Here is a 17,919-nt window from a genome sequence, read left to right as displayed (position 1 = left end):
CCAGCTTCAGTGAGCGGCGGGGCATGGCTGACCTCTGCGTGCTCCGTCACGGCAGGGGCCAGTGGGAGCTCAAGCGTTCACTGCCCATCGTTCACGACCATGGCGATAAAGTTGACCAAGAGCTGGATTGCTGGCAGGGCTCCAATACCACAGCAGCTTCATCGTCAGCGACATGGCGGAGGAGGCGAGCCCCATGCTCCGGTATATACCTCTGCCTGCTTTCCCCTATATATGATCCAAGATACTACACCGATGACTTGGAACCTCTGAGCAATTCCAGTAGCATGGGCGCTGCCGGCCCTGCAGCGGTGAGGTTCCTCGCCGTCGAACCCCGCTGCTGCTGCGGTGGCTTTGGCAGGAGCTCGTGCGAGCGCTCTCGCAATGCCTTCACGGTGACCACATGGACCATGAACCTATCGATGGACAAGCCGATGACGTGGGTGAAGGATGGTGCGCTTGACTGCGAGGAGCTGTGGGCGCTCCCGGGCTACGAGGGCATCCCGCGCGTCCATCCACAGCACCCTGTCGTGAGCTTGGACAACCCTGATGTCGTCTGCTTTAAGGTCGTCGGGGATGGGGACAGGAAGGCACGGATGATCCAAGTCGATATGAAAAGGAAGGTGCTGCTGTCTGCCGTCAAGTGCACCACCGTTCCATTGAAAACATACTATTATCTACCGGCAAAACTTCAGTGATAGATGCTGAAAAAATCTATGGCGTCGAAAAGAAACATAAATAAGAAGAGCTCAGATAGTTACTTTTTTTCTTTTTCGGAGTTATGCCGTTGTTACTTTTTTTGTGAGCAAGATATTTTTTTTATTACTCAATAACATGGTTTACAATTATTTCCAAGAAACTAATTATTACAGTCCCATCTCATCTGTATGATTTTTTGCACTTCATGAAGATGATACTTAATCATCTCAGCTTGCTAGTTATGCAGGTATTTGTATGCGTTTTGTTTGATATAATCATCCAAGTACAACATCAATTAACATGACGGATATGTTAAAGGAGCTAGCACTGATTGCTAGGGGGTAGGGGCCTAGGGCGGCCTGGTCACCTGGAGCGGCATCTGTCGCGATCGGTGGGCACAACGGTGCCATTACCAGGGAAGAAGAACCGGAGGCGGCAAGAGATGCGCGTCCAGTACCGGAGCTTGACGAAGACACCCACCTTCCAGCGCGTGCGCGCCTTGCCGAACAGGTCGAATGGCACCATTCCCGCCTTGAGCGACTCATCCATAGCCCGCATCCCATCCAGGTCCAGCGTCGGCCCTACCGCCAGCACGTTGTACTGCAGCGGCAAGGAGCTATTCCTTGCCACCACGAACGGCTCGGCCCGCAGGAGCACGATGTCGGCACCATGGAACCCAAGCGCAAGGTCGATGCTGGAAAAGGCGGCATCCGCCTTGGAGTTGTTGTTCTCGGCCCGGACGGTGATTGACATCTGCAGGTTCTGAACGGTGCCACCCTGGTCATACTGGAGCAGCACTAGGTGCGCGTCCGAGACGACCAGGCACGGCATCTTGGGCTTGAAGAAGATGTACACGGCGAACACCGCAACGCCGGCCACGATGACGCCGATGGCCAGCACTGTGCACAGGATCACCATCGCCCATGCCAACCACCCGGAGGTACTATGCTCCAGTCGTCTCCATAGGATCCTCGGATCCCGGTGCTGACCTGTTGCCGGCCTCTTCATGGCGATCTCCGCCTCCTCCTTGACTTCGTCATCCACCGACGGCGGCTCCTCGTTGGGATCCTTTTCAAACTTGTCGGCCTGCTCCGTGTACCTGCGCATGCGTGACGTGGCGAAGGGCCCGCCTCTCTGGCGATCGTGCGACACCTTGTAGGCTAGTAGGCTGGCCAAGAGATCCTTCCACGTTTTCAGCTGGAGGAGCTGCTGCAGCTCATTCTTGACGATGATGATCATGCGGTTGGGCCGCTTGGCATCCAGAACCTTGTGGGTCTCTTCGAGCTTGCCATGGGCGCTGTCATAGTCATTCGTCTTACTCGCCTCCTCTATGTTGTCAACATAGAAGAGACGGTCCTCCTCCTCCTCCACCTTCGGATTCTTGGCGTCCGGACTAGCTGATCGGGTGCGGTGTATGAAGCATCTTAGGGGATCACCAGGGGAGTAGAAATCTTTTCCTTGGATTCTGGAGTGTAGTAGTAGTACGCAGTATTAAATTTGTTCAAAATTAGATAAATGTAACCTAGGACAAAACTAAAATGACTTGTAATTTGAGACAGAGGGAGTAGCTAGATCGATAAGCAAATGATGCCAAGTACCTATACAAGCATTGGGCGGTGAGGACAGTCGCACGGTACCCTCTGTGGACAGCCGGGAGGAGGATGCGGATGATAACCTTGCGAGCTTCACCGCCGAATAGATCGCCGAAGGTGATGTAGACCTTACCGTTCTGCCTCCTCTGCCGGTACCTCCCGTGCTCGGCGGTGTCCCCCTCATCCTTCTCTTGGATGATGATCTTGGAGTGGCCTGGCAGCTCTGACACCACGAGTTCAAGGTCCCGGACCACGACGCTGAGGAGGCCGGCAAGGATCTCGGCGAAGCGGATGGTGAGGCTCTCCTCATCCCTGATGTAGTGGAACGTTCCTCCTCTGCTCTTGCTCGCGATCGCTCCCAGCACCTGCCCAGCCGTACATGCAAACAAATCAAATATTCAAATATTTTGTTGTGTGGAATGATTTACTGAAGGTCAAAGATCTCTACTAGAAAGGAAGAATTGTTAAAATCAGAAATGGATTGAACACTGTCTTTTGGAGGGACCAACGGTGTTAAAATCAGAAATGGATTGAACAGAGTCTTTTGGAGGGAAATTTAAGGAACTCTTTGAAATATGTAATCAACAGACAGGAAGTGTGGCTAAAATATCTAGTAGAGGGTGGAGTTTTACTTTCCGGAGGTGGCTAAGTGAGAGAGCTCAAAATCAATTTAGACAGCTGACAGGTATTCTTACATCCTGTGCTTTGTCAAACGAAAAAGATATACCTAAATGGGTTTGGGGGAAATCAGGAGTATTTTCTGTGAAATCATTGTATTCTCACATATGTAGCTCTGAATAGAGAATCCTAATAAAAAATCTGGAAAGCAACAATTCCTCTTAAGATAAAAATCTTTATGTGGTTGATTCAACAAAACACTATCATGACAAGAGACAATTTGATAAAGAGACACTGGCAAGGGGATAAAAGGTGTAGCTTCTATAATTTGGATGAATCAGTAGAACATTAATTTTCTTATTGCTATCTAGCCAGATATGTATGGAGTTTGATTGCGAACTTCCTTTGAACAACTTTGGGTATGTGTCAGAAGTTGTTGGCCTCATGCCAAAAAGATTCATATGGTAGGTTTATCGGAGCTTTGTGGAAATCTAGAAATTCAGTCTACTTCGATTAAAGAAAAACATATTAGATCTCCTACTAAGAATATTTGCTAGGCATCTTCTTTTATGGGTGAGTTTGGGATCAGGTGGGAGGGCTTCTCGCATAGTGCTCCGCACCTGGAGCCAGAGCCGAAGCCGTGGAGCTCCTTTTTCTTGCTTCTCCATGCAGCCCCAAAAGGGCTCCGGCTCCTCCATGAGATGCCCAAAAACGGTTCCGGCACCGTGACCATTTGGTGCGGCTCCGGCTTCTCCGTACCTTAGCGAGCATGCGGAACCGGAGCCGGAACCCTCCCAAACTCGTCCTATATTGTATTGGGCAGGTCTCCAAAAGCCGGAGGACTAACTGAACCGGAAGCTTTGAAACAAACAGCAGTCCACTTTCACTCTCATGAAGCAACTCGGGATGATACAGGAGCGGTTCTGATCCAGTAGGAGAATGGCTAATGAGTGATGACGAACTAGAGAAGCTTGCTGCTGGAAATGACTCACACCTTGGTCTGAAAGTCCCTAAAACATTTGCTAGATGGGTTCTTGTAATAGACAATCTGTGTGCACTCTCCAGCGAGCGGGCCCTTTGTGTCTAGCTACTGAAGATTTATCTTTTGGTACTTTAGGCTGTACTTAAACTTGCATTAGCGTGCTAAAACTCTGTAATTTCATTACTCTCGAAAGGTAATGAAATTCGGGCGTGGCCATTAGTGGAAAAAACATGGATGGAGTTTAGGGAATGCAATGTACTTGCCTCCGCATCGTGGTTTTCACCGAAACCAAACGTGTAGACCGCTGTTCCGCTGGCATCGACGGCCAGGCTAGCACCGGGCGAGTCCTCCTCACCATCAGACATGAGAACGACGCTGGAGACGCGGCCGCTTCTGTACAGGCGTTGGTCGAGGACGTCGAGGCCGATCTCGAGGCCGTGTCTCATGTTGGTAGTGCCGCCAGCTGAAAGCTTCTCGACGATTCCCTTGAGCTCTTCCTTGGCGTCGACGGTCATGAGGTGCAGCCGGCACAGCTTTTTGGCAACGCTGGAGAAGGATACGATGGAGAGGCGGTCCATGGGGCCGAGCTTGCTGATAACGAACTTCATGGCCGTCTTCAACTTGTCAAGCTTCCCGTACTCGCCCATGCTCCCGCTGACGTCCAGGACAGCCACGAGGTCCAGCCCGGAGCGCTCGCTGGCGGAGGACGTGTCGACGAGCTCCAGGAGCACCTGCTGCTCGTTCTCCTCCAGTGGCGCCTTGTCGTTGCTGTACGCCTTCAGCCGGACTCTGTCGCTGCCCCGGTGGATTGGCTCCCGCCCTGCATTTCTCAGTGACGACCAAGATATCAATGAGCTGGTGTGTCAGAAAATAGAGAAGAATGCAAGGATCGGCGATGAGATCGGTCGACCTGCTGATGAATTTGCAGGAGGTGGCTCATCGTCACGAAAGGACATTGTTGATTCCAATCGAGATCGAAAGAACAGGCGGCTGGGCACGTGTTAGTGAGCTGATATAGTGATGTATAATATGTAGTACTAGGTGTCTAGGTTAATACCATGTTAAATAATCTATAGGTGATACTCCTACTTATAAGAGAGCAATGCAGTGGCACCAGGGGAATGGAATGTGATGGACGCTTGCTTCGTTTGGTTAAGGTTGGGGACAGGATCACAGGAAGGGTTTGGTATCTTCTTTGCTCTCCCTTACAACGTCCTTTTTTGCAAACACGGCCAAGGAAAGGATGGAGCATATATCCACGTAAAGCCCTGTACGTGCTCGCTGCGTTAGAGAATTCTCATTGGATTTCAGTGACAAGCCGCCGCAGCTGCTGCTGCCCTTGAGCATGAAGGATGCGTGCAGGAGCCTAAGCTGCGTCACACGCGGCCGCCGTTGAAGATGAACCCCGTTGTCACTGCCTCCAACACCATTGGCACCACATCCGAGCCGCCACCATTTATTTTTTTCATGGAAAACAATTATTTGGTCAAGTTGATGAACATTGTTCGAAGTAGGAAAAAATGTTCCGACTTCACTAAAAAATGTTCGTAAATAAATATTATCGAAACAAAGTCAAGCTATTGAAGATCTTTTTTAACAAGGTTAATGGTGCGATCACAATTTAATTTAGACGCTCAGACTTATGTTTTTTTAATTTCAAACACACCTTGCATGTGGATGATGTTAGCAAATTTGTCATTTTTGCATGCACCAATATGAAATTTGCTCCTCCCGGGCTGCTTAGCACTTTAGGCTTCATGTGGGCTGCTTTTCGAATACTCTTCAGGTGATAGTTTGGATTTTGTTGCTTCTGGTGATAGCTTGAAACAACCGGGATCAGAGGGCCGAGATCTTGTTTCGGCAGATGGACGAAAACCATCGGAGGCACTACTGGTCGCATGAGAAAAATATCTCTACTCTTATTTTGTTAGTCGTAGAAATAGAGATTTGGTCCAAGTTTTCATGGTCTAATGGCTATCTAGTAGCTTTTATGTTGTGTCGGCATGTGAGCGCATGTACACCACTTAACTGGAAGGTAAGATGAATGCCAGATTACCCTCAAGCGTTGCACCTTGCACAGTCACCTTCATTTTCTGGCGAGCTGGCAACAGTAATGCTACCAGATGACAATCATGTCACGTAGGCACGAGCATGGCCACACCATTGTCTGCGCAACCAACAACCTAGCACATGTTCCTCGTTGTCTTTTAATTTCGTCCTGATCTGATGATGTAGAAGTGCAATATGATATATATTCGGATGTGCTGCCTTGGAAATCCTAGCCACCTTATTATCTTCAAGCTTTAATTTGCTCTGGTCCATCAATCACGAGCTCCATGGTGGCAACACTTGAACCTCAACTAATGGAGATCCCCGCGGTGGACCTCCACGGGATAGAGCCCAGATCGCAGGGGTGGGAGGAGGCCAAGGCCTCGGTGACGGCCTCCATGGTGGCGCACGGCTTCGTCGTCGTCAGGCACGGCGGCGCGCTCGGGCCGGACCTCAGGCGGGCGCTGTTCGGGCACGCCATGCCTGAGCTCTTCGCTCTCCCGGTCGAGGCCAAGCAACGGACCGTCTCCAGATGGGGCCCTTTCAAGAGCTACCTCGGCAATGCTCCCGGCCTCGTCCGGGAGAGCCTACGCGTCGAGGACGCAGCCGATGCCGCCCGCGTCGTGAATTCGCCCACCTCATGTGGCCGCTGCAGGGCAACCCTGCCTTCTGGTTAGTAATTTCTTTTTCTTTCTTGTTGTTTCTATAAGACTATAACACGAGGATGCAATTTTTATGCTGTGAAAATTTGGGTTTCTGCTCTGAAAAATTTGAGTTGCTAGATTATGATGTAATCTCTGTGTCTTTGTGACCAACTCAAACGATACGATCGTGACGTTCGCCAAGAACATGGTGGAGCTCCAGCGGACGGTGCTGAGGATGACCCTGGAGGGCCTCGGCGTCCGGGAGGACCACATCCAACTCATCCTGGGCTCGCACACCCACGCCGTGCGGCTGTCTCGCTATGGCGTCCCCGAGGACACGGCGACGGGCATGTCGGTGAGGGCCCACCACGACGGAGGCATGCTCACCGTCGTCGTGCAGCACGAGGTGGAAGGGCTCGAGGTGCAGGCCGGCGGCGATGGGAGGTGGCTCGCGGCGCCGACCGAGCCCGACACCTTCACCTGCCTCGCCGGCAAACTGCTCACGGTGGTGACCAATGGGCGGGTGCCGGCGTGCTTCCACCGGGTGAGGACGCCGAGCAACCGGGAGCGCTACAGCGTGCTGTTCCTCTGCCGGCCCAGGGATGGCGCGGTGGTCAGCGCCATGGACGAGCTCGTGGATGCGGAGCATCCTCTGGTGTATAACCCGTGCAACCTCGACGATTACGGCGAGTTCCGTAAGTCGGAGGAAGGGCGCAAGTCCAGCGATCCACTCAGGGCGTTCTGTGGAGTGGAGACGGCAGCGCAAGGAGAATACAGGGAATATGGCCATTATTTGTTTTACCAGTAATCCACCATTTTCACGGCTGCTTTAATTACGTTATTAAGCTTTGGATTAAACGTATAAATTAATAATAGATGTTCCCCCTCCATGTCCAAATCTGTTGGTGATGTCCCTAGTCTGTTTTTTTTTTTTGAGGGGGGGCTTATAAGAGTTACAAATAGCTTGACACGGATTTAACAGCCAAACTTGCATGCCAAACTCAGCATAAATCGCACTTCTTGCGATGGTGTGAGCATCCACATTGGAGCACCTATTTTCATGAATAAAATCAGCAGTGCCAAACTGTGCTGCTATAGCCTTTATCTCCCTGATGATATGGCCATGAGCGGCCATTTCTCCCTCCTTGATTCCTCTGATCACGTTAACATTGTCCGAGGCTAAGTGTTGAACCATGAGGTCACTCGCCAACACCAGGCCTTCCCTGCACGCAATAACCTTGATGATATCTGCATCTGAGAGTGCACAAATCACCAGCGCGGATGCTCCTAGAAAGTTTCCTGCAGTGCCCCTAGCAATGGCAGCGACCACTGCCTTGCTTGAATTCTTCGAAGTGGCTACATTGACATTGATTTTAACAAGGTCTAGTGGTGGAGGGATCCATAACAAATGAGAGGTACATTAAGGTAATATAATTACTAACTAAAATCTATTACAATCGGATAAAGATAATAAGTATATATCTATATAACTATTGTGTTTGAATATTTAACAAATGAGAGGTAGATCAAGGTAATAGTTTTGCATTAATGCGGCCTCACTTTTTTTTCCATTGGAGACTAAGTTCTACGAGACACGCTAGAAAAAAAGACAAATCCTAAAAAATTCTCACAAAAATTAGAAACATCAAACATCAATCCAGTAAACTCTAAGAATCATAGTCATTGGTCTATTATATTTTTAAAAAAAGTTACCCACCACTTTCAATATGAAAATATTCTAAAATAAACACTAAACCTTTATATAAATTGCCGAGCTCTTCCAATCCAATTTACTTATGCATATCATTACAAAGCATAACTTAAAATATCATTCTAAATTTATATCTAAGTTACCCATGTATGTTGTTATTAGAAATAATCTAAAGTAAGCACGTAAATCATAATCTAATTATCTTCATGTGCATCATACATAAATATACAAAAGTAAGCTAATAGATGATTCTAAATTACCTATTATGTCATTGTTAATATACAAATGCTAAGTTAAGGTATACACACATGATGAGTGACACCTATAGACCATTTATACATGTATGTGAGGAAGTGATGAAAAATATTGATTTTTATGCTAAATATAATATATGGAGATGCGATACAAAATGAAATGGACGTGGATGCAAGGTGTAGAGTAATTATTAATTAAAAAACAATCACAACTAGAAAAATATAAGTAGACATCTATATGAGTATTATGTCGAAGGATTAAAAAATGAGAGAGTAATAGGTAAACAATTTTAACTATTAATTAAAAGTTTAATTTCTAAATAATTTTTAAATACAATAACTTTTAAAAGCATTAACCCGTGCGGGAGCACGGGTTGATAGACTAGTTAAAGCCAATTTTTACATGTTTCTTACTAGAGTAGGCTACACGGTCGGTGGCAAGATTTGCATGGTGGGTGCAATATTGTCACAAGCCTTTTAAAGCTGCGCAAACTTGTTATTATTTTACCTAGTTTGAGTAGTGTTTATCCAATCATAAATACAACATCAGATTGGATAAAATGACTCTCTCGTACGTGCATGCCACTGCCTCCAGCATGGTTAGGCCTACATTTTTACCAAAAAAAAGGATAAAAAATAATAACATAGAGCCCTTCTTTGCTCTTGTTTTTTTGCACGGCGATGTCCTTATAATTTTTGTGGCATGACATTGACTGTTAAACTGTTATTACTATATGTTGGCTATCCAGGGTGTGTGTATTTTAACCACATCATGACACTACTAAACAACACTAGCGGGCCCCAAACCGTGCATCACTGTCAGTTTTGCCACCCATTGGATTGGGGTCGGTGGTGATAGGTGTCCTCATCACCGCCAGATGGGAACCGGCAGTAATGCCCGGTACCCAAACAAAAATCCAGCCGCAGCCCTCCGCAGCTGCCGACGCAGGGTCGATGCCCCAACGCGCGCGGCCGACGCAGCTGGATGGGGATCCAGAGCCGCAGCCCCAACACCCCACCACACGCCACCGCAGCTGAACCATCCTTGTAAGCTTGGTGCGCTGGAATCTTGGGGCATCGATGGCTCACCAGCTAGTCGTTGACCCTCCAGCTTGGTGTAGGATGGCGACGACATCTGTGTGCGGCGGACGAGGAGACCCCTTCCTTTATGGAGAAGCTTCGTGGTGGAGACGGCGTCAAGGTGACCCAAAGAGAGCCTTTGTGGCGAGCCCAAGACCTTGACCGAGAGACATTTGGTGACGGAGAATATATCCATGGTGGAGCTCTAACTTGGATTAGGAGTGGCATATGCTTACCGATATCACAGGATAAATCGTCATGCTAAGTTAGCATTCTTCGTAACACACTCATTTACGTTTCTGCATTTCATACTTGCAACTTGAGGGCCTTACATTGCAAAACTATTTGTTTCAAGAGTAGTTTCTTGTTAGGATTAGCTTTACGTTGCAAAACTATTTGTTGGTGGGAAGTTTCACTAGATCAACCATAGATGCACATTTAGATAACATGATCTAGTCTATGGGTTTATGTGTTGGGTGTTTTGTAGTGGAAGCCATATGTTAAGGTTTTATATTTGCCTAATTCACCTCCTCCATGTGTTAGACTACGAGCACCAATTCCTTTCGATTGGCTATGTACTTTTTTGTCCATTAATATCTATTGACCATTATTTTGTGGTACTGTAGTTATCCAATTTCTTTCTACTTTGATTCGTTTGGTCCTTTGCCCATCATGTCGTTTTCTAGTAACTTTGCTTTGATCCACACCGTCGTCCGGTCCCCTCTCCATGGTCCCATACTCTCTCGTTGGTGAAACCCATTCTTTGTTCTCTGTGTTCTTGACGCTTCTAGCCTTCTAGGAGCATTGCTCTTTGACCTCATTTTCCTTGTAATTCTGCTATTGTCTGAATAATTTCCTCCCCGAATGGTCCTCCCACCATGTTCCTTTTTCTTTATTCTACCTGCTCTATCAATCTGATACTTCCTCTTTGATTGAGGGTTCCTTTACCTTTAATTATTTACCCAGAATCAGAGGCAGTGTTCTTGCTGCTTTTGCTTGTTGGTATGCATCTTTGCATGGCATGTCGAGCTTTCTGAAAAGAGAATGCATTCCTTACTTGTCCATGCGTCCCGCTTTGGAAAAGAAAAGCATCCAAAAAGCTAGCTGCTTCTATCTTGGTTGTATATAGGACGAGCGTGGCCGTTATTTTGTACTATTGCATCGCCTCATCTCTGTCAGTCATCAGTTTTTGCAATTTCTCAACGGTATCTCATCTCAAATTGTCATTCTCATCAACTCAATGGCAATGCCGGTTCGTCAGAAACCAGGTAACGTTTCAATAAAACGTTATTCAATTATTGTATATATCACACAACATTGTAGTTTGTGTTCTTGGTATTTGGATTAACGAAAAGTACAATAGGGGTCCCAATTATAGAAACAATCGCAACTCTCTATCCTGATGCGGAGTTCGGATGCATCAATATCCTTGATGATTAGATAAATTAGCTCCATGCAGTATAATAGTAGGAAATACACATTTATGGAAAAAAACACTGCGAATAGCTATGTTCTGGGAAAGAATAAGAAAGGAAGAAGATACTGTTCACTAAGAGGGGGAAATAGAAATACAATGCCTGCCAATGCAATTGTGCCCTTGCTACGCTCGTCCATCCCTTCACGATCGTGTGAACCGACTCAAGCTCTGCCGCTGCCTCTACGAAATTCCTCTCCGCTTGTTGCATTCTCATCCTCTTCCCCACGGCCGTCATTGGCAGTACGCGAAATTCCTCTGCCTGCACTACCTCCATCCTCTTGAAGGAGGGAGGTCAAACACCGGCACACACACCCGTGGCTACCACCAATCCCAAGTTCCATGGAAGATGCTGCACACTGTTACTTTATACTACTCTCCCCCGCATCTCGCACTTCTCCCCACCGCGTCACTGCAAACCCTCGAGGCCAGGCACATGAAGTGTACATGAGATGTGATTTAATTAAGGAAAAAGTGTATTTTTCATCTCTCTAGTATTGTAAAAATGTAACATTCATTCCTCATGTTTCATTTGCTGTAAATCAACCCTTAACTAAATAAATCGGTGCATTTATCATCCTTACCTTTGTTTAATAATGGTTTAGTATCATATAACATCAGTTTAAGCCATGTAATTATCTTATTGATCACTGCTTAGCCATGTCAAATGTTGAGTCAATCACTATAATAGTTCGGTGTGAATTGGTTCCGTTAATTTTTCCTATAAAACTTTTGAAGGGTAGTTAATTTAGAGGATTTACTGATTTTTTGTGGGTTGTATATCTTCGACTCAGCATATTACATCGCTATGTAGGGATTAGTTCAATGATTGCATGGCATAAACCACCATTAGATGGCGCTAAAGCATTATTGAACTAAGGTGGGATGATAAATGCACTGGTTTAGATAATTAAGGGGTTGATTTGCACCAAATAAAACATGAGGGATGAATGTCCCACTTTTACATTAATTGAAGGATGAAAGACACACTTTTTCATTTAATTAATTAATGTAGCTTCTGAATTCCGTGGAGGGCTCGGTAGCAAGTGGAATGGGAGAATTTGATTTCTTATACTATATGCTAACTCCATTGCCTTGACAGAACTTTTATTATATTTTCTTTCAGATTAGGGTCATCACGCGTGCAGGCTATTGACTTCAAGGAATTCTGGGGTTGCTATTGTGGCTTGTTTGCGGGGCTTAATTGGCCTCTTCATCAAGGGATTTACCGTTTTGTATGGCGCTGTTTGAATTTTATACCAGGTATGGATGTCTCAACTCTCAACTTCAAAAAGTACTGAAACTCAACTGAATTATAAATCCACGGCTTTCAGACATATAAATTTATATTTCTATATGGAAAATATAAATTAACAGATATTTCTTAATCATCTGGACAATATAAGGTTTGCCACAGATGTTGTAATAGAAAATATGGTAAAGAGAAAGCAATAAGTGATCGTCACCTTCCTTTCTTCCTAACTTCATTTAAGGCTTTTTTCTTGCAGGATATGTTAATGGTGTTGGGTTTATTTTCAAGGTCTCCAACTTTTGGTTGCATTATTCTTTCCAAGTGTATATCATCTTTCCCTAGGCAGATTACAGTTGGGGCCTTCTAGTGAAACATTGAGGTATGTTTCGTAACATGCTAGATGGTTCAATTCTTCTTTTATTTACTAACCTTATATAAATTGTCTTTTTATCTTCCCCAACCTTTATACTCAAGGCGTCGTCGCATGCTGGTCGGCGCTCACAAGTGCATGCGTTTTGCGTTCACCCTAGGTAGTGGCCGTGCTGCATGATCCATACTTTTTTGCTTGTGTTTGAATGAAATTTGATGAGAGAATCAGAATGATTACAGTGTTGCATATCTCAGGTGGGACTAAGCATGGATTCCTCACGAGGAACAACGATTTTTTACCGTGTTGATCAAGAAGTAAACTATCCAGGGTGAGTTGTCAGTCTCTCCCTATGGGAATATCGTCATGCACATCTGTTAGATGCCATTAGGATATTAAGCTTATGCGTCAAAGAATTAATAAATAGGAGAGAGAATGATACTATGAGTTTGTTTGGTTCGTGGATAAACATTGCCACATAAAACCATAGCACGCAACAATTTCTTATGTAGGTGTTTGGTTCTTTGCCATAACTTTTGCTATCTTGTGCCGTTTGGATTTATGGAAATGATGGGAGGGAATGGGATATCAGAAGTGGGATAGCTTTTATTGCATGTTTGGGTATGGGCTCTGGGAAATTATAAAAGTTTGGGAAAGTGAAATAAATGCTTCTTATCCCACCAATCCAGTCCCAATGGAAGGGGGTGGGTTATGGTTGGGTTATGATGGAAAATAATAGGGTTTGAAATAACAAAAATATCATCATACTATAGAGGAAACTCCTACTTTTTGAAGAGGGCAATATGGTCATAAAAATATATATCCCTGTCATACCCGATTTTAGTGGGAATACCAAGTGCATCTCATATGTGTGCCAGGATCAAAATTTCACACATATAACAATAGACTTCAAGTTAATAACCACAACCACGTCAGAACGAAAAAGTATTAAAGTATTTGTTATATATTCGAGTGACAAAGGTCTTAGAGGAAGAATAAACGAGGGTTTAACTAAGAAACGTAAACAAATGCTCCATCTCCACGTGCAGCTGACTGGGGGACTCGCCTAGAACTCCTCAAAATCTTCAGTATAATCCTCAAAATTCTCTGAGTCTGAGTAGCAATCTGGGTATTGTAGATGCAATATATAAAACACAAGCATGAGCACGTGCCGTACTCAGCAAGATAAGGGAATAAATGACATGCAAGGCTTTATATAGTGGAACGCTACCAAGTTTTATTCAGCAGCTAATTAATTTACACCAGCCCACAATTAATATTGAGCATCAATATACCAAAGGCTGGGACATAAACAAATAACAAAATGTTGAAAACAATTCCAGTAAATCCTGAAATTGCTTTTAAACCTTGAAAATACTTCAAAAATTCCAAAAAAGTCAGGAAAACTCTTGGAGATGGTTTCGGACATGGGGAATCCAAATACATTATTTGGAGCTCATGAAAGGACCTCTAGAACCTTTGGATTTAGCTCTAGGAACAAGAGAAATTCTCAGAAAAACTTAAGGGTGTGATTGGTTGTCTTCCCTGAGGAGCCTGGCTCGCACCAGGGAACCTGGCCGGCCGGAACCAGGATGTGGGGATGCAATGGGGTCGTGTTTGGTTGTCGTTTGAGTTGAACCAGGCTGCGAAGATACGGTGATTGGTTGCACGTACGAATCTAGAATTCAAAAAACAGACGCTGTTTGGTTGGTCGCATACAGGCAGTTCGAATCACCACTTGCATTGAGAAGGTGAGGTTACCTAGCTGAACAAAGTTTGAGGAAAGTAGAGTTTGTAACTAAACTAAAATTACTTAGACTTTGAAACTAAAACCACAATTATTACAGATTGAACTAAGATAATTAAAGCCTCTAATAACATGAACATATATTTACAGTCCCATTGGGCTTTGTTGATAATAGGTGGAGGTTGCGCCGGTAGCTCAGTAGGTTGAAATTTGGCACCATGAAAAGCTTCCATCGCTTCGTCTTTGGTCTTGTACTTCTTGTAGCATGCTCCCTTGAATCCATTGACCTGATCATAGCAAGCCTCCCAACTGCAGTAGACTCCAGTGTGACGACCAACAGTGACAACGTACCACGCCATGTGTTCTGGAAAATGGACGAAACAAAGTATCATTGGCCTTACAAATAAGATGACAACAAGTGCTACATTTCTGAGAACAAGTGCTAAGTATCATTGGCAAACAACAAGTGGTACATTTCAGAGAACAAGTGCTAAGTATCATTGGCAAATAACAAGTGGTACATTTCAGAGAACAACTGCTAAATATCATTGGCAAAGGAAGTAGGTACATGACAACAATTAGCACAGCACAAAGTCGAATTGTATAGTGTAATGAAAACTGACAAGTGCTGACTGAAAAAAAAAATGACACATCATTGGCAAAGGGCTAATGCTCAGATTCAGGAACATGTTAGAGGAAGTAGCAAAATGACAGTAATGAGGAAAACACAAAGTCCAACCAAATAACCTGACAAGTGCTAATTTACAGAAAAAAGATTGACAGATCATTGGCATAGGGGTCATGCTCAGATTCAGGTAGAGGTTAAAGGAAGTAGCAAAATGATAGCAATTACAACTCTACAAAGTCCAATTGTACTTACAAATAGTACAGACAACAAGTGCTAAATTTCAGAAAAAATAATGACATATCATTGGCAAAGGGCTCATGCTCAGATCATTAGATGAAATAATGTTGCAAAATGACATGATTTAGGACATAATTGAGATAAATGACTGAATCAGGAATGTAATGCTGATGATAAAAGGCCAATGACCTGAAATTCTGAATTATATGCAAGAACAAGTGCTAAAATGACATTAATGGGGACAACAGAAGCCATGCAGCATCAAAACAGCAGGAACATTGACAAGGCAGCACAAGTACCTGCACAAACTTGGGCATATGGCATGACATGAAAGCAACAAAGAAAGGGCAGGCACTACAGCACCTCATAGGCAATGGCCATATGCTTAGAAAAAAAAAATGACAGATCATTGGCAAAGGGCTAATGCTCAGATTCAGGAACAGGTTAAAGGAACAGGTTAAAGGAACTAGCTCAAAGTAGCATTGGCCTTAGAAATAACCAGAATGTAGCACAGGTGCTGCATTAGATGAAATAATGTTGCAAAATGACATGTTTTAGGACATAATTGAGATAAATGACTGAATCAGGAATGCACTGATCATGATAACAGGCCAATGACCGCAAATTGTGAATTATATGCAAGTAGAAGTGCTAAAATGACAGTAATGAGGAAAACAGAAGCTATGCAACATCAAAACAGCAGCAACATTGACAAGGCAGCACAAGTACCTGCACAAACTTAGGCATATGGCATGACATGAAAGCAACAGAGCAAGGGCAGGCACTAGATCAGCATCATAGGCATTGGGCATATGCTCAGAATGAAAATAACAACAACTCAACAGCAACCTCATAGGCATTGGGCATATGCTCAGAATGAAAATAACAACAACTCAACAGCAACCTCATAGGCATTGGGCATATGCTCAGAATGAAAATAACAACAACTCAACAGCACCATCATAGGCAATGGGCACATGCTCAGTCATCACCAGTCACACAGTCATCACATCTGATGAATCATTGTTCAGTCACAACTCATCTACCAGGAGGCACCTAACAGAACAGGGTCAGCCAGACTGCACAAAAGAATCAAGGAGTGGACCAGGAGGCTCATGCACAAAAAGAAGCCACCATCTGATCAGCAGTCACTGCACAAAAGAATAGTCACTGCACAAAAGTAGGCCTGTGCACTAGAGCCTCAGTCCATGTAGAAGTGCTTTGCCAAGTAGGTCTTCAACCACAGCACCCTGTGGGAATCATTCATCTTGACGAATGCAGTACCATGAGCCTTGTTGCCAAGAAGGTGTTCATAGGCAGACATCAGTTCTTCATCAGTGAAACCAGGCATGAACATGATAGCATCATAGAGATCAGGGTGCACATCCTCTACCTTGGTCTGAATAATGGCATTGGCAACATTGTTAACAGCTTCAGTCATACCTTGCATCACCAAAATGTCCCCCTCACTAAGCATGGACCTCTTCCTCTTGTTCCCTCCTTCTGAACCCAGAGGACCAGCAGGTTGTCCCTTACCTGCCATATCATCCAGCTTAATGTGGTCATTCTCTGAATCTGCAAAGTCAGAAGGGGACCCCAAAGGTTCACTGGATCCCATAGCATATTTCCCTGTTGCCAACCCATTCCCAAAGATCACCTCCATCTGCTGGTAGTTCTCAATGGGCTTGTTCAACAGCTCAGCATCCTTTGGGTGTGCCTGAAATGCAAAGAACAGAAGCTATTAGTTCATATTGACAGCTAGCACAAACAATGTATAATAAGTAGTGCAAAAAATGACACTTACCTGCACATGGCCCTTGTAGTGGTCATCCTCCAAAGTGATCATGAAGTTGTCATCATCCCACAGTGCACCACTCAGCTCTCTCAGCTTGATCACCCTGACCCACCTCTGTCTCCACTTCCTCAAGTGGTTGTAGACCTGAGTCCCTGTGACCTCAAGCCCTGAGAACTCAACCACACTCTTGGCAACTTGGTTCAAGTGCACTTCCTTGAACCCTTTGTCAGTTCTGACACCAGTAGAGATCAGTTCACAGAAGCGGCGTAGCACAAATGCTGACATCACATTAGTCCACCTCATGGCAGCCCTGGGTTGCTGCCCAGCACCACCATGTCCTGCAGCCAGGCCTCCAGCAGCTGCGGCAGCCTGCGCACCAGCTTCAGGTGCAGCCTGGGCAGCAGGTTGAGCTGCACCCTGGCCGCCAGCAGCTGCGGCAGCCTGGCCACCAGCATGGATGGCAGCTTGGGCAGCAACCTCAGCAGCCTCAAGTTCCTCCAGCAGGTCAAACTGACCATTCACTTGTGCCATGTCCTAGTAAACATCATTGCATGTTGCCCATTGCCTCAGGAACCAGTAAAACATCATTGCATACAGCCCAATGCCTTATGTACAAGCAATATGTATAGAACAATGCATATACAAACAATAATAACATGAAGAATGCATACATGCCAGCCACTAGAGCAGCTGCATGAATAATAAGCATGCGTCTCTTGTCTTCAAGACCCATCTATATGATAACAAGAAAAAATAAGGGTCACTGACTTGGGCAACAGATCCTCAGAAGTAC

General features: G+C 45.1%; 3 protein-coding genes across 3 annotated transcripts in view; 2 read left to right on the top strand and 1 right to left on the bottom strand.

Moving 5' to 3' along the window:
• Positions 1 to 935: 935 nt before the first annotated feature.
• Positions 936 to 4,934, bottom strand: LOC101773048. Its single transcript, XM_004978770.2, has 4 exons — positions 4,799 to 4,934; positions 4,152 to 4,708; positions 2,295 to 2,653; positions 936 to 2,161 (listed from the first exon to the last, which is right to left on the bottom strand). Exons 1-4 carry the CDS (start codon positions 4,842 to 4,844, stop codon positions 1,060 to 1,062), a joined length of 2,064 nt encoding a protein of 687 aa, XP_004978827.1. The 5' UTR covers positions 4,845 to 4,934; the 3' UTR covers positions 936 to 1,059.
• A 1,249-nt stretch (positions 4,935 to 6,183) lies between these two features.
• LOC101772640 (2-oxoglutarate-dependent dioxygenase AOP3-like) lies at positions 6,184 to 7,479 on the top strand. Its single transcript, XM_022829049.1, is given in 3 exon segments — positions 6,184 to 6,558; positions 6,561 to 6,609; positions 6,759 to 7,479. Coding segments are annotated over 3 exon segments (1,014 nt in total). The 5' UTR covers positions 6,184 to 6,224; the 3' UTR covers positions 7,390 to 7,479.
• A 3,310-nt stretch (positions 7,480 to 10,789) lies between these two features.
• The window catches only part of LOC105914872, a 26,754-nt gene continuing 19,624 nt past the window's right edge, over positions 10,790 to 17,919 (top strand). The window contains exons 1-5 of the mRNA XM_012848028.2: positions 10,790 to 10,894; positions 12,227 to 12,363; positions 12,609 to 12,731; positions 12,827 to 12,882; positions 12,977 to 13,050. Of these exons, the coding sequence (XP_012703482.1) occupies positions 12,989 to 13,050 (62 nt within the window). The 5' untranslated portion in view covers positions 10,790 to 10,894; positions 12,227 to 12,363; positions 12,609 to 12,731; positions 12,827 to 12,882; positions 12,977 to 12,988. The remainder of the gene's footprint in view (positions 10,895 to 12,226; positions 12,364 to 12,608; positions 12,732 to 12,826; positions 12,883 to 12,976; positions 13,051 to 17,919) is intronic.

This window comes from Setaria italica, chromosome VIII (genome assembly GCF_000263155.2).
Source record: "Setaria italica strain Yugu1 chromosome VIII, Setaria_italica_v2.0, whole genome shotgun sequence".
In the NCBI taxonomy this organism is placed as follows: Eukaryota; Viridiplantae; Streptophyta; class Magnoliopsida; order Poales; family Poaceae; genus Setaria; species Setaria italica.
This window is presented reverse-complemented; position numbering and strand designations above follow the sequence as displayed.